This window comes from Mchenga conophoros, linkage group LG7 (assembly GCF_057382185.1).
Source record: "Mchenga conophoros isolate Kocher_MC1m ecotype Shallow Benthic linkage group LG7, M_conophoros_male_GT1.1, whole genome shotgun sequence".
Taxonomy (NCBI): Eukaryota; Metazoa; Chordata; class Actinopteri; order Cichliformes; family Cichlidae; genus Mchenga; species Mchenga conophoros.
Window position 1 is genome coordinate 27113454 of NC_140532.1, and position 16605 is coordinate 27130058.

At 40.3% G+C, this 16605-nt stretch overlaps 1 protein-coding gene across 2 annotated transcripts in view; it reads left to right on the plus strand.

Annotated features, from left to right (window-relative positions):
• LOC146570266 (synaptic vesicle glycoprotein 2B-like) overlaps positions 1 to 16605 on the plus strand; it is a 46347-nt gene that overhangs the window by 3292 nt on the left and 26450 nt on the right. The window contains exons 2-8 of one of the 2 annotated variants that reach the window (XM_085283193.1): positions 3075 to 3278; positions 3442 to 3653; positions 4834 to 5060; positions 7778 to 7958; positions 10562 to 10713; positions 13358 to 13491; positions 13728 to 13817. In XM_085283193.1, coding sequence (XP_085139319.1) covers positions 3481 to 3653; positions 4834 to 5060; positions 7778 to 7958; positions 10562 to 10713; positions 13358 to 13491; positions 13728 to 13817 — 957 coding nt within the window. In that variant the 5' untranslated portion in view covers positions 3075 to 3278; positions 3442 to 3480. Of the gene's footprint in view, positions 1 to 3074; positions 3654 to 4833; positions 5061 to 7777; positions 7959 to 10561; positions 10714 to 13357; positions 13492 to 13727; positions 13818 to 16605 lie in introns of both variants that reach the window. The other variant, XM_085283192.1, reaches the window with a different exon arrangement.

The window sequence follows — 16605 nt, forward strand, 5'->3', positions numbered from 1 at the left end:
TAGGGCCCATGGCCCTACTCCAGGAAGTAGATTTTGCTAACAACTCTGAGTCTGTTAAACTGGAGATGAGGGAAATTCTGGTTTGGTAAATGGTAAATGGACTGGTTTTTATACTCTCTGAGCACTTAAAGCAACTCATTGCCTCTTGCTTCATTCACCCATTCCCACCCATTTGCACAAGCACTCCCCCCCCCAATGCTCTTTCTCTTTAAGTGCTTTCTAGCTAACATCTTGATACACGTTCAATCATCCACAAACGAGCTAACTTGTCCCGCCAGGACTCCAGGACTGTACACATCCTGGACGGGGAGGAACACTGGTTTGAGCGGGGAGTAAAGGAGGCCATTTACATGAAAATCGAGGAGGGGGCCTAAGGGTACATCTTTCACCATCTTGTGATGCTGTGATTGCAGCCATTCCCCAACTCTCTGTGAATGATACTCATGGCCATTGATCAATGAGCTTTGGTCAGTGGTTGTTGATCAATGGTCATGACAATTTGCATATTAATGATCATGAAAGTGACCTCATGGCCCATTGTTAGTCAGTGGTGCTAGTTTTCATCATTATGCAAAAGTACTGTTTATATTGTTGGGTAAACCTGCAGTCAGCTGAGACTGAAGAATTCACTTGGATGACGATGAAACGTTTCTCCCACTGAAAATACTAACAGAATTAACTTTTTAGGGCAGCTAGCGTTTGGTGTCCAGCCTTTCTCTGTAGGTATCTTCACACCTACTCAGCTCCGGCTTCACACTGTATCCTTCTCAACATATCCTTGATCCCAGAGATAAAGATTCCTTTCTTTTCATTCACTAGGATCTCCAGGTCACTGGTGATCCAGGGCCTGTTGCTGAGAAAACAGCATAGAGTCCTGATTGGGATAATTGTATACTCAGAGAAATTTATATAATCAGTGATGTAGTTTGTTATGTTGTTGATGTCATCCTCATGTGGATCACACAGCACATACAAAGCACAACTGAGTGGCAACAGGAAGTCAGGAGCATGCTGTTAACCTGGTCCTGGTACCACAACCTGGTCCTGTTAACAGTAACAAGTGGGGTGAGGGCAGTGGCTCTATATTAAATCCTTGCATGTATGCATTCAAAAGGACCAGAGTTTTATAGCCCTTTTCCATTAGCACCTACTCAGGTCAGCTCGGCACAGATCGATGAGGTTTTTGGGGTTTTCCATTAGGTCAAAAGTACCGGGTACCTTTTTAGCAGCTACTGGCTGGGGTTCCGGCGATCTGAAAATGTGACATCAACAGACTTTATGCCATTGATTGGCTGGTCAGTGGCGTCAGTCAATGAGTTATGAGTGCATTTTCTTTATGAAAATCAAAAACGCTATTTTGAAACCTGGCAATGAAGTAAACAGCTGCACAGAAACAACACCATGGTCCCCGTCTGACGAAAAGCTACAGACTGAGCAGCTGGTATACCATCAGCCCAACGTCCACCTTTGTTGTAGTGTTTATATCCCATCACAAGATGTTCAGCCACGTTGCTATAACAACTCCATGCACATTAGATGGTACTCAAATGTAAATGAGAAGCTGAGTAGTGCAACCTCGAGCCAATCCAAGTAGGTCCTAATTGAAAAAGGGCTTTACTTTCCTGTGTTTTGCAGTCCACAGTAAACCTTAAATGTTTACGGTTTTACTAGCGTTTATGTTGAATGCTGCCATGTTGAGTTTGCTAACTGGATAGTTGGCAGAGTGGAGTCATATTTATATAGTTAAAATCAGCGCTGATGGTGATGAATGCCACTGGATGCCTACACTGTAGGTCGCGACAGTTGTGTGTCTGTTTTAGAGGTCTACAGATGGTGCAAAGTGCAGCTGCTCGCATTTTAACAAGAACTGGGAAATTTGAGCACATTAGCCCTGTACTGAACTCTCTTCATTGGCTACCTTGTCAGGTTTGAGCAGATTTTAAGATTTTTCTATATGTCTTAATTCTACAGCTTTTAGTTTTTAAATTTTTTATTGTTTTTAACTTGTATTGTGTCTCTTACCTGTATTGCTATGTATCACTTTTATTTTATTTATCCCTTTAGTTGTACAGCACTTTGTTTGAAAGCGCTTTATAAATAAAGTTAATAATAATAATAATAATAATAATAATAATAATATTACTGATGTCGCTTGCCACTGCTCCATGGTGGTAAATACTGCTCACTAATAGTGCAGGAGAATTCCTGTGGTAAATAATAGCCTCAGCTAAAAGTTCAGTTTCAGGCAACCAGAGATATTCCTATGTGCACATGTCCTGGATTGCACCACCTTTCATTAAGAAGCACTACAATGTCTTCTTGTTTCTTCTTACTGCTCAGCTTGGTGTCTCTGTCAGCCTGAATAATGAAAAACCTGCGTACGCAGCCATGTCTCTGTGAAGTGTAGCAGACTGCACTCACTTTCCTCTCTCATGTCTTATTAGCACCCACAGCTTGTCCATCATTCTAGCCTTTGTTTTGATTCCTAGCAGGGTAGATAAATTCACTATCACTAACAACACACCATAATATTTATGTTTTGGTGCTTAAAAAACACATCTACGGATAGAGACTGATCAATGCTCTGCATATGGCTTATTGAGTGAGTCAAAAATACACAACAGTGGCAGTACAGATGAAAAAGAAAAACGTTTTACTACTGTTTATGTTGCATGCTGCCATCTTGGATTGCTAGCTCACTTCAAATCTGAGTTGATTTCCGACTGGGAAGTCGGAATTTCCAATTTCTGAGTTGTTCAGGAAAGCACCATAAATGATGGATAATGAGCCAAGGAAAGCAAATCTAAAAGAAAGGCACAAGGGACAACAAACTTTTAAAATAAAGAAGAAAGTTTGAAAAGAAACCAAATGGGGAAACACAGTCATACAAATGAACTTAATACGCAGAGCAGAGTGCTCATCAGCAGTAACCACCTCCATCATCACCACTATCACCACCACCATAATCAGCAGAAAAAATAAATACGTTTAAAAAAGCATATTTTGGTAGGTAAGGTCTTCTGTGTTCCAAGTGTCACAGTGTACAATAAACTAACCAGTTTTTTTGTTTTCAGGAGTGAAGAGAGGACCTTACAGGAATTTGGAATTACCACTAACAGCACCATAAGAAGCACAACATGGAGCAGAAGTTACTGATGAAACAGACACGTTTTGTTTTATTGGGACAGTCACACCTGAATAGGCTGCACTGCAAATCATACAGACTGATGGTGTGATGTCATTAATAGACCTTTATTTGCTATTAAGTTTAAAAACCAGTAAGTGGAGTAAAGTGACTAATGACCCTGAAACTAGTTTTTAAGGGTAGTAAGTCAGTATGATTAACTAAGAACTCCAACTGCTTTTTTATGACAACTATATTTTTCCCTAAAATTCAGAACTGACATAATTAACAAGCCAAACAAAACCTTTTATTTACAGTTATATTAACAGTTAGAAAAGCTGGTCTAGTAGGCCAAGATGGCTGACCACTACCAGAACAACATATACAACCAAGGAGACTACCCTCTTCAGGAAGACGATGCAGCAAGTGATGTGACTGAAGGACATGATGAAGAGGATCAGATGTATGAAGGAGAATATCAAGGGATTCCACATCCTGATGACACAAAGGCTGCACAGAGAGCTGCATGGTGAGGCACTGCATATTTAATGTTTCTGGGCACTCTCACTGTAGAGTGGTAGCTGGTGGTGAGGGGGTCTCAGGAAATCTGAAAAATGGATCAGTCATAAATGGATTTACAAGTTTGTGCCATATCACAGAAACTAAATAAAAAGGGCCACTGCACTGGAGTTTAAACTTTGTTTTATATTTAATAATTGTTTTACAGTCTGTTTAAATATTAGTGTACATTTTTTAGTATCAAAATATACTGAAAGTGTCTGAACTAAAATGCAGAATCATATATAATACTGGATTATAATTATTATTCATTATTGTGCATATTTCTTTAATGTTGCAGAGGGAATATACTGCTATTTAAGTTTATCTGTAATAATAAATAGTATATCATTAAAATCAGCAACCCCCCCCCCCCAAACTAAACGTTACTTAACCCTTTCATGCATAATTATGACAGCCTCAATTAGGATTTTTTCTTAAGTATATATATCCATCTTTAGGCATGAAAAGGTGAATAAAGTACTTAAGAAAAAAAATCCTGATTGAGGTTGTCATAATTCATGCATGACAGGGTTAAATAACAATAATTACAATGAAACACGTCATATATCTATAGTAACATTAAACGACCAGTGGGTGGCAGGGTATGGAGTGACACATCAGTGTCCAGTGTAGTGGTTTATGTGCAAGTATACCATCAACACTGACACAAGTACAAGAAAACAGCCTTTGAATAGCTGTCCACTGTAGTGACCACTATGCATGAAAGGCTTAAGCTTAGATAAGAAAAAAAAGTCAAAACACTGTAAATACAGGAATGCAAAAATTAAACCTCAAAAATTGGGCACAAAACCTAATAATTTCCATGATAGCATATCTGAGAGTGACAGCAATAATAACCAGATATAGGGCAGGGATAGCACAGTAGGTAGCGTGGTCACCCCATGATCAGAAGGTAGGGGGTTTGAATCCACTGAATGGCTACCCTGAAGTACCCCTGAGCAAGGTAGCGTCCATACACACTGCACCCCGGGTGCCTGATTTGTGGGCGCCCTCTGCAGAGAGAGTAATTTCCTCAAGAGATCAATAATGTATTCAGTATTATCATATATTCAGGACAGTGTAATCAGATCTGGTTTTCAGTGTAATCAAAGATTCACATTTTCTTTTGTCTTCATGGCTTCTTCCAGGGCTAAACCTCAAACAGGTAGCAGTGCAGCATCTGATCTAGAGGAGTTATCTGAGCAGTATGAGTACATCATGGAAGAATGTGGTCATGGGAAATTCCAGTGGATGCTCTTCATAGTGCTGGGCCTGGCTCTAATGGCTGATGGAGTTGAGTGTTTTGTGGTTGCATTTGTTCTACCGTCTGCAGAAAAGGACCTGTGTCTGTCCAATGCAGAGAAAGGAATGCTGGGTAAGCATTAGCTGTAGTGATTGTTGTTTAGAATAAGCACAATCCGAGGTCCCTTCCTTCTCAATTTGAGCACTCAAAGTACTTCACACATTCATACGCTGCCTTTATCTACCTTCACACACACACCCAACTCACCTGTTAATGTATCAGGGACAACTGGGGATTCAGTATCTTGAATACTTTGACACATTGACAGGAAAGGATGAATCCTCCAATTTTCCAACTGGTAGATGACCCACTCTACCCACAGGTGCACTACATCTGTGTTGTTCTGTCAAAGCAAGCAGTGCTTGTCCAGCCGTATTTGGACAATGAGGCAGTTTTGTATAGTGGCTTTTAAATCAAAAGTGGAAGATGTAATTGAAGTGAGGACTAATTCAAGGGGTTTAACAAAAGCATTTCATTAACTGTTTAGGGAGCTACATTAATTTTCATAAAAAGCTCCACATCTCAGGGATTCATACCCAGATGAGGCCTGTTCCCTTTATATTATCAAAAATGTAGAAAATAAAAGATCTGGAGTATATTCCAGATCGATTAAGTGTATTTGCTAGCTTTTTTATAGGAGTCATTTTATAATCAGGTTCTTAGGTGCTTGTACTACTTCAACAGTGTGCCTTAAACAATGCCAAGGTGCCATAACATCAGAAATGATTTTTTTCCTAATGCTTCACCAAAAGCATTATTACTTAAGCTGGAGAATATTCGTTTTCCTTTTTGCTTGCAGCTTTTAGCTGGTAGTTTTTTCTTGCTGTCAACCCAGGCACATGAACACAGTAAGTCTGTTTGCCTTATCACAATAAGATGTTGATGTGATAAATGGGCACCACAATAGATTTTTTTTTATATATATTGAAATGTTTCAGTGGCAACAGATTAAGATGTACCGGAAGGTGTTAGTTATTATATCACCGATGAGAAAAACCTGAAAATGACTTTGCAGTAGTCAACACTATATCCAGGTATCATACCAAGATAATTTGGCATTGATGAGAAATCTCATGTAGCTCCCTCTGCTGTGACCCTTTCAGCTACTGATGCAATTTTTCACCCCAGTAGCAAGGCTGAACGTGTAATAGACACGCCAGTCCACCGAGTCCACTTCACACTTTGCCTCCTTAAAATGTGAAATGAATACGCATGCAGAAGTTGCATTACCTGCAGGGGAAGATAATATATTAGATACAAGAAGTCGTTAGTGAACAAAAAATGTCTGGGCTGTAAGTGAGGCTTTCTTTTTACCTCTGGTAATTGTTGAGCCAAATGACTCGAGATGAAAACAGTATTTTTCTGAGGAAAAGTCACCATGTGAATCAGGTTTTCGCTTGTGATGTTTGTTAGTTTCTATCAGTTTAAAATCTAAAAAGTAATAAAATCTTAGTTTGTGTGAACTGATGCAAACAGGAAGAATAAGTTATTCATGTCTGTAGTTGTTTGTAGGTCAGTTAATTTCTCCGCAGTGAATTTAGTAGTCAAGTAAAGTACTACACTTTGTTTAAGAAAGGTATTCGTGTAATATATGTAATACTTTACTTTTTTTTCTTTTTGAGTAATAACCTTAACAGCAATCTCAACAAAAGAGGGGAAATGCCTCCGACACACACAAACATTTGACAACGCAGTATGCAGTCAATTTACACAAATGTAATGTAATGAGATGCTGCTTAGTGATGGTGGTAACTCTCATTGATGAGAATGACAATCAATAAACGCTCGAATCAACAAGTGATATAGATAATCGAATCGGAATTGCTAAATTCTTATCAGTTCCCATCCTTATCCCCCACTGGTCACAGCATATGGCTGCTGCCTGAGCCTGGTTCTGCCAGAGGTTTCATAACATCAGAAATGATGTTTCCTGTTAAAAGAGAGTTTTTCTTTTTTTCCCTGATGTCTGAATTTTAAGGTTTTCTATTTATTAATGTAGGGTGCTTACCTTCCAATATAAAGCACATTAAGGCGACTGCTGTTGTGATTTAGTGTTTTATAAATAAAACTGAATTGAATTGCCAAGGTTTGATCGAAACCGATATTGTCTGTTCGTGTTCAGAATCAGTAGAGTGACACACCAATTCTTTTTGTACTGACCTTGAAAAAAGCATATGGGTGCTGCCCAGGTGTCCCTGGACCTTTGTGAAACAGATATTTTACACGTGGTGTAAAATATCTGATGATGAGTCACAGTTATCCTGTGTTGCATGGCCATCTGTACACTGGTTTAAAATATTGTCAGCATGCCAATCTGGCACCAATCAGTGTTAAATGCTTGCCTAAGGCTAAAGCAATCTGCTCATGAAAGTCCATACCAAACAAGGTAAAGAAGGAATTTGATTTCATATATTTCTGCAGAGCATGTTTGATAATAGGTGTGTCATGGTAGAGTGTGATGAAGTGAGGAAAAAGCAAAAAAGTGATCCGTTTATTTAGGCTGGTATAAATCCATGGGAAAGAAAACAAAACCAAATTTAAGAGAAAGTTAAATAAATAAGTTGGGAACAAACAGCCAGAATACACAGTGAAGACACAAGCAAACGACAAACTGAGGCTTTAGATATACACAGACACAAAAGGCAATCAGGGAGGAGTAGAAACACCAGGGTAACAGAGATGAAACCAATCAGATGTGGTTTTGATTTTGAGTATATTGAGGTTTTGCAACATATCCTTAGTATTAAATAATTTGATATGGCATCCTCTATTACTTCTTCTTTGTGCAGGTCTCATCGTTTTCCTGAGCATGATGGTGGGAGCATTTCTGTGGGGAGGACTGGCAGACAAAGTTGGCCGCCGGCAATGTCTGATTCTGGCATTATCTATAAACTGTATCTTCGCATTTATGTCTTCCTTAGCTCAGGGTTACAGCTTCTTTCTCTTCTTCAGACTTCTTTCTGGCATTGGGTAATGCACACACACACACACACACACACACACACACACACACACACACACACACACACACACACACACACCTACAGGGCAGTGGACACTCTTTCAATGATGAGATGTAATCATTATGCAAATGTACTGTTTATAAGGGGGAAACCTGCAGTCAGCTGAAACTGAAGAAGTCACCTGATGATGATGAAATGTTTCTCCTACTGAAAACGCTACATCCAGATGCACAGAACCAACTTTCTGGGACTTTGATTCTAAAAGCTTTGATTCTTACATTTTCAAGCATCAGAGTCCAACAAAGTTACATTGGCTTCAAAGACAGTTTCACTGATGCTGGTTAACAGGAGCTAACAGCAGCGTTACCAACAGTTCAGCATATCCTCAACAACTCACCTCAGTAATGCTCTCATCAGCCGAATTGAGCTTGTCTGACTCTCTGACTGTCGGACTCCTTTCACACAGTTTTAAAGCCTTTTTCAAAGTAAATTAGGGTGGATGCTTTTTACCCCACATTAACAGCTGAGGTAAACAGTGGACTGACAGCCATCCAGAGATAGGGATGGCTGTTGGATCTAGAGCTGGTCCAGACAGCAGCAGAAACACACTAAACAGCCTTATAAGCTAAAGTGTAAATGTAATATTTTGGTCTCTCTTAGTTAACTAAAACACATTTGTCCTATAGCAGCTACCATAGTGAAGATTATCAACTGAAGCTGGAGTAAAACACACCTTAGTTGACTGGAATCTCCTCAACCCAAGTGCAGAACATTTTTTTACACAGTGTAGAAATAAATGAGGTTCCATATTGAGCCAAATTGCATTCACATGGGACACATTTGTTTTCAATGTTTTTCTTATAATGGTCATGGCTATCTTTTCTAATTTAGCCAAGACAAGTGTGTTTTCTGTCAAATTAAGTTAAATTAAGTTTGCAGTTGCTGTGCTTTAACTTACGAAGGTGTCAAAATGGTGTAATTTAGGTCATTGGGTTAAAAACAATACACGTAAAAGACTTAAAAGTGTTTGAGAAAGAGATCTGGATTGTACTCTTGATGAGGGAGCATGGAATTCAATTATTTCTGAAAATGGGCTTTAAATCAGGGAGGCTAGAGGTAAATTTATCCGATATAAAATTCTCAGCAGGTACTATTACATACCAACAAGGCTTCATAAAATGTGCATGAGTAAAGATGACGTGTTGGAAATGCCAAGAAGCAAAAGGATGCTTTGTGGGAATGTCCAGTGGTCTTCCCAATATGGGAAATTGTTTTAAAATACATGGAGAGCTGGGACAAATGTAAATTACAGAAATCACCAAGATTGTGCCTACTGGGGGACAGGGGTGAGGTGCCACATCTAGATAAAGTGACACGTGTTCATCTTATTTTAACACCATTGAAAGAATCTCAACCCTGAATGTGTGGGGGGAGAGAATGACTGAAAATGTGGCATGTGGGAAAATGCTGGGAAGACTGAGCAGCAAAACACAGATTCTAGTAGAACAATGGGACAGTTTTTGTTTGTATGTATCTACAGCATCCGGGTAAGTTATAGTTTGGATCAAGTGTCTTGTGTGTGCAACAATAATCAAGCACTGGTTGATCCCTCTGGTGTCTCTCCTGGAATTTCTAAATATGAACTTCTTAGATCAAATCTTCTGAACTGCTCATCTGACAGGAGACAAAGGGAAGAACCACTTATCTATTCGGAACAACCCATTGTGGCGTCTAGTCACCGTTGTTCACATCTATCACCCGATGTCCAGCTACATCCTGTTATCCTCTCTCTTACTTTTCTACATACACGATTTAAAACAAAGTTGAAACTTTAAAATCACTTCATTACATTTTCTTCTTTTCTATGTTGTCGTGTAACATGACTTCTTAGTAATTCCCATTTGAACATTCAGTTACATATGGATGCACTTCACTTCATGTTTCATTCATTTTATGCAATTTCACTTCAATTAGATTTATCGGTAGCTCATTCTCACATGAACATCCATCTGCACATCTTTTTATTTCAAATGCTTGGGAATACTTTTTCTCTTCAAAACTCTGTAAATATAATTTATTTTATTAAATCATGTCATGTCATATTAAGTCAAGAATTATTTTAGAGTTACCTTAGAGTCAGACAACCCACCCCAATCTTCTTACATACACATATACGCACATAACCTCCAAGGACACAGTCTCCACACGGTCTCTCACCACACGACTTGCATCCATGTTCCATTACAGTGATGTTGGTCATGTTTCCAGACTGACAGCACTTCAACTCCAGTGACGCTGAAGGAGGCCAAACTGAATTCTGGGGTGGCAGTGCCATCAAATGTCACCTTGTTGCGGTTTAGAATGTGATACAAATTTCAAATGAACTCTTGTTGCCTCCAAGAAAACGTCGGCTTTGCTCAGAATATCTTTACACATCTTTGCTCTGTGATTTTCAGTGGACGTTTTCTAAAACACAACCTGCTTTTGTGTAGCATCTGTTTTCTTCATTTTTTTGCTCTGGGGGAATATAATAATCTTTAAAATAATGTTGTGGCTGATTATTATTTAAATAATAATCCTTACTATCTTCTTTTCTGTCTTTGCTCTCAGTATTGGTGGCACAGCACCGATCGTGTACTCGTACTTCTCAGAGTTTCTTCAGATGAACAAGAGAGGAGAGCATCTGTCCTGGTTGTGTATGTTCTGGATGATTGGTGGGATCTATGCTTCATTCACTGCCTGGGGAATTATACCCAGATATGGTAAGACAGTTTTAAAAATGAAAAAGGATACTTTACATTCTTGCTTGTGAGCAATACTGACCAGTGAGTGCATTCACACCTTTGGTGGATGTGGTTTAGGAGAAAATGGAGCTAGACTTCTTATTGAAGAGCTGTGGTTCAGCCCCTTACTATGCCAGTCTACATGCCACGTATATTTTTAAATACTGGTTGCAACCTTTGAATAAGAGTGGAAAAATATTGATATATTCATTGCTCTTTAGATAGATTTTTGACACATTTGTGAATACAGTGGGGCAAAAAAGTATTTAGTCAGCCACCGATTGTGCAAGTTCCCCCACCTAAAATGATGACAGAGGTCAGTAATTTGCACCAGAGGTACACTTCAACTGTGAGAGACAGAATGTGAAAAAAAAATCCATGAATCCACATGGTAGGATTTGTAAAGAATTTATTCGTAAATTAGGGTGGAAAATAAGTATTTGGTCAATAACAAAAATACAACTCAATACTTTGTAACATAACCTTTGTTGGCAATAACAGAGGTCAAACGTTTACTATAGGTCTTTACCAGGTTTGCACACACAGTAGCTGGTATTTTGGCCCATTCCTCCATGCAGATCTTCTCGAGAGCAGTGATGTTTTGGGGCTGTCGCCGAGCAACACGGACTTTCAACTCCCGCCACAGATCTTCTATGGGGTTAAGGTCTGGAGACTGGCTAGGCCACTCCAGGACTTTCAAATGCTTCTTACGGAGCCACTCCTTTGTTGCCCGGGCGGTGTGTTTTGGATCATTGTCATGTTGGAAGACCCAGCCTCGTTTCATCTTCAAAGTTCTCACTGATGGAAGGAGGTTTTGGCTCAAAATCTCACGATACATGGCCCCATTCATTCTGTCCTTAACACGGATCAGTCGTCCTGTCCCCTTGGCAGAAAAACAGCCCCATAGCATGATGTTTCCACCCCCATGCTTCACAGTAGGTATGGTGTTCTTGGGATGCAACTCAGTATTCTTCTTCCTCCAAACATGACGAGTTGAGTTTATACCAAAAAGTTCTACTTTGGTTTCATCTGACCACATGACATTCTCCCAATCCTCTGCTGTATCATCCATGTGCTCTCTGGCAAACTTCAGACGGGCCTGGACATGCACTGGCTTCAGCAGCGGAACACGTCTGGCACTGCGGGATTTGATTCCCTGCCGTTGTAGTGTGTTACTGATGGTGACCTTTGTTACTTTGGTCCCAGCTCTCTGCAGGTCATTCACCAGGTCCCCCCGTGTGGTTCTGGGATCTTTGCTCACCGTTCTCATGATCATTTTGACCCCACGGGATGAGATCTTGCGTGGAGCCCCAGATCGAGGGAGATTATCAGTGGTCTTGTATGTCTTCCATTTTCTGATGATTGCTCCCACAGTTGATTTTTTCACACCAAGCTGCTTGCCTATTGTAGATTCACTCTTCCCAGTCTGGTGCAGGTCTACAATACTTTTCCTGGTGTCCTTCGAAAGCTCTTTGGTCTTGGCCATGGCGGAGTTTGGAGTCTGACTGTTTGAGGCTGTGGACAGGTGTCTTTTATACAGATGATGAGTTCAAACAGGTGCCATTCATACAGGTAACGAGTGGGGGACAGAAAAGCGTCTTACAGAAGACGTTACAGGTCTGTGAGAGCCAGAGATTTTCCTTGTTTGAGGTGACCAAATACTTATTTTCCACCCTGATTTACGAATAAATTCTTTACAAATCCTACCATGTGGATTCATGGATTTTTTTTTCACATTCTGTCTCTCACAGTTGAAGTGTACCTCTGGTGCAAATTACTGACCTCTGTCATCATTTTAGGTGGGGGTTCTTGCACAATCGGTGGCTGACTAAATACTTTTTTGCCCCACTGTAGATAGTTGTGAATCTATTCACAACTATCTATTCAATAGTGAATCAATAGTTTTTTTTGTCAGCCATAAAAAGCTAATCAGTTGTAACTTTTGCTGCCCTCTTGGCCAGGTCTCCTTTGGAAAGACATTTTAATCTCAATGAGACTTTTTATTTATAGGATAATGAAGATGGATGAAATTAATCTCAGTGACCTCAACCTCATTGTTAGAGGTGCAACCTGTTAAGTCTTACATATCAGCAGCACAGTAGTGCAGTGGTTAGCATTATGGCTAGTACTTGTTAAGAGAACTATCCCAGTGACAAGGCACTGTGCTACTAAAGGTGCAATAGGAGTCTCTATTTTGAATGGCTCTACAATTTCACACCAATACGATTCTGTAGGTTATGGCTTTCTGCAGGTTTTTAGTGCTGGGGCTCATTCAAACCTCAAAGTAATGCACAACGTTATCCTGTAGTTTTTGAGTTGAGCTAGCTGTTGAAAAACAAACCAAAACAAAAGATTTCCTCTGTTCTGTCTGGACTAAATACCCTGAACAGTCTCAGCTGCAAATACATACAATTACAGTAAACTCAGAGAGGAAACATGCATCATTTACCACCTGCATTGCTTAATGCTGCTCTGAATCACTGTTTATGATACATTTCTACTTCTGACAGTTTGAAGTAAAACCTTAGTATTTTTCTCAAAACTTGTAAACAGTGATTTGTGTGTGTGTGTGTGTGTGTGTGTGTGTGTGTGTGTGTGTGTGTGTGTGTGTGTGTGTGTGTAGGCTGGGGCTTCAGTATGGGCACAGAATTTCAGTTCCACGCTTGGCGAGTGTTCGTCCTGGTTGCGGCTCTCCCTGCAATTGCTTCTCTGGTTGGACTTACCTTTATGCCCGAGAGCCCACGTTTCCTCCTGGAGGTGAGACTGTTAGCATAGTGTTTCTTTGTACACCTGCCTGCAAAGTGTACACATGTGGAAAGAACATAGCTGGCATAGTCAATTTAAAAGAGACGATGAAAGTGTTTTTGGAGATCACCGAGATAGTTCACATTCACTATAGATGAACACTGACAACAGTTTTTTTTTCTTTGTAACGTTTTTCCATGGCTGTGTGTAAGTTTGAATACATCTACCTGTGTTTGTTTATGGAGCAGAATGGCAAACATGATGACGCGTGGATGATCCTAAAACAGGTCCATGACACTAACTGGAGAGCCAAGGGGCAGCCGGAAAAAGTCTTCACTGTAAGTAAATGATTTTAATTAATAATAATGATTCTTATTGCACTTTCGAATAAACTGATTTTCTTATTTGATGGTAACTTTTTAAATGTTTATTTTCAACAATAAAACGAAACCGCTCAAGGATAACTAACAGCTTACGGCACGCATTAATGTTAAGTGAAGATTTTCACTTTTTTATAAGTGTCATATCTGAATTTACCTTTACTTACCCATGCACTGACACGTAAATATATTGCTCTAGTGAGATATTTAGTAACACAGTCATTATTCTGGTACTGTCATGGTTTCCTGCTTCTTTTTTTTTGCGTCTAAAGAGACATCTGTGGCTTTTAATTTGTTGATGGAGCAATAATCTATTATATTTATCAATCTGCTTGTATTATTGGCTGAGTGTCTGCCCTTGATAAAAAGAAAAAACTGTTTGGTCAGAATATATTGTGAATGGAGTGATTTTTTTCTAGCTGAATGGGAGCATAGGATCTTTGCCGGGTTTAAGTATTAGACTAATGATGTTTGTAGATAGCGTCTAATCGTTCTGAATTTGAGTGACCATTCTGAAAAAAGTAGGAGCCGGTGTAGGCCAAAATTCTTTGTAAAATTATGCTGAAAACTATCTTGACCTGGGGCTTTATTTCTCATGAGATGCTGTTGGGCTTCATCATTCAGACATTGAAAGCGGTGAATCCAGACACACAATCTGTTCTTCAGTTTTAGATTAGATGAGATAGATTAGATTAGATTAGATGAGATAGAGCTTTATTAACCCATCTGGTGGGTTTCTCTGGGAAATTCAGCTTCCAGTTGCAGAACACCAACAGAAGTTGCATATTACAGAGTTAGAATATCAAATAAAGGGGAATGAGGGAGTGCGAACATAAGTATAAAAATATAGCATATATACACAAATATAAATACTAGTGCTGTCAGCGTTAAGCTTGTTAAAATGATGTTAACGCCATAAACGCATTATTGCCCCGTACGTGGGGCTGCACAATGCTAATGCATTGATGAGCTAACCACGCTAACACGTTGACTCCGTGCAGCCCCACTCACGGGACGATCCGCGTTAATGAGCTAACGGAGATTTGTCACGTTAATGCGGTTATGGCGTTAACGTCATTTTAACAAGATTAGCGCTGACAGCACTAATAAATACAGAATATATCATAGAAATAAATAGGAATACTAGTGAAATATACTCATTAAAGAGATGTAGACAGCCAAAGTCTAATGCACATTTCAACAATTGCAAGACTATTGCACAGTGATTATTGCACAGTGAAAAAACACTACAGCTTAGTCGCCCTCCTTTATCCTCCTGTTTCCCCTCACTCTCCCCTCCAGCGAGGAGTTAAACAGTTTGATGGCATGTGGGACAAAGGAGTTTTTAAGTCTGTTGGTCCAAGATTTTGGGAGGAGCAACCTGTTGCTGAGCAGACTCCTCTGGTTGTTTATGACCATATGCAGAGGATGCCCAACTTTCTCCATAATGTCCATCAGTTTCTTTAATCCTCTGCTCTGCCACTGTCACCAGAGTGTCCAGCTTCATGCCAACCACAGAGCCCGCCTTCCTGATTAGTTTTTTCAGTCTGGATGAGTCCTTCTTTACTGTGCTGCTCCTCCAGCACACCACAGCATAGAATAGTACTCCTGCAACCACCAACCGGTAAAACATCCTCAGGAGCTTCCTGCAGATGTTGAAAGACCTCAGTCTCCTGAGGACGTACAGGAGCTGCATGTTGCATGACCAATGCAGTTTGTTGTCCACCCACAATCCAAGGTACTTGTACTTGTTGACCACCTCCACCTCCTCTCCCTCTATCTGAACTGGCAGTGAACCTGGTCTGGACCTCCTGATGTCCACAACCAGTTCCTTGGTCTTTGAGGTGTTGAGTTGCAGGTGGTTTGTGCGACTCCGTGTAACAAAGTTCCTCACCAGCCTCCTGTACTCCTCTTCCTAATCACCCCAGATACACCCCATGATGGCTGTGTTGTCTGCAAACTTCTGAAGGCATGATTCAGAGTTGTAGCAGAAGTCAGAGGTGTACAGGGTGAAGAGAAGAGGGGACAGCACAGTTCCCTGTGGTGCCGCAGGTTAGAGCCCAGATAAATGCCACACTCAGTTCCAGTAGCACTCATCTCTACATCAACTGTTCAGAGGAGACTGTGTTAATCAGGATTTTATGGTCAAATAGCTGCTAAGAAACCACTACTAAGGAAAAGCAACAAGCAGCATAGATCTGTTTGGGCCAAGAAACACAAGGAATGGACATTAGACCAGTGGAAATCTGTGCTTTGGTCTGATGAGTCCAAATTTAAGATCTTTGGTTCCATCCACCGTGTCTTTGTGTGATGCAGAAAAGGTCTCTACATGCATGATTCCCACCATGAAGCATGGAAGAAGAGGTGTGATGGTGCTTTGCTAGTGACACTGTTGGGGATTTATTGAAAATTGAAGACACACTGAGCCAGCATGGCTATCACACATCCTGTGCAACATGCCATCCCATCCTGTTTGCGTTTAGTTGGTCCATCATTTATTTTTCAACAGGACAGTGACCCCAAACACACCTCCAGACTGAGTAAGGGCTATTTGACCAAGAAGGAGAGAGATGGAGTGCTGCGCCAGATGGCCTGGCCTCCACAGTCACCTGACCTAAAACCAATAAAGACGGAGATGGACCGCAGAGTGAAGACAAAAGCGTCAGTGCTCAGCATCTCTGGGAACTCCTTCAAGACTGTTGGAAAATCATTTCAAGTGATGACCTCATGAAGCTCATCGAGAGAA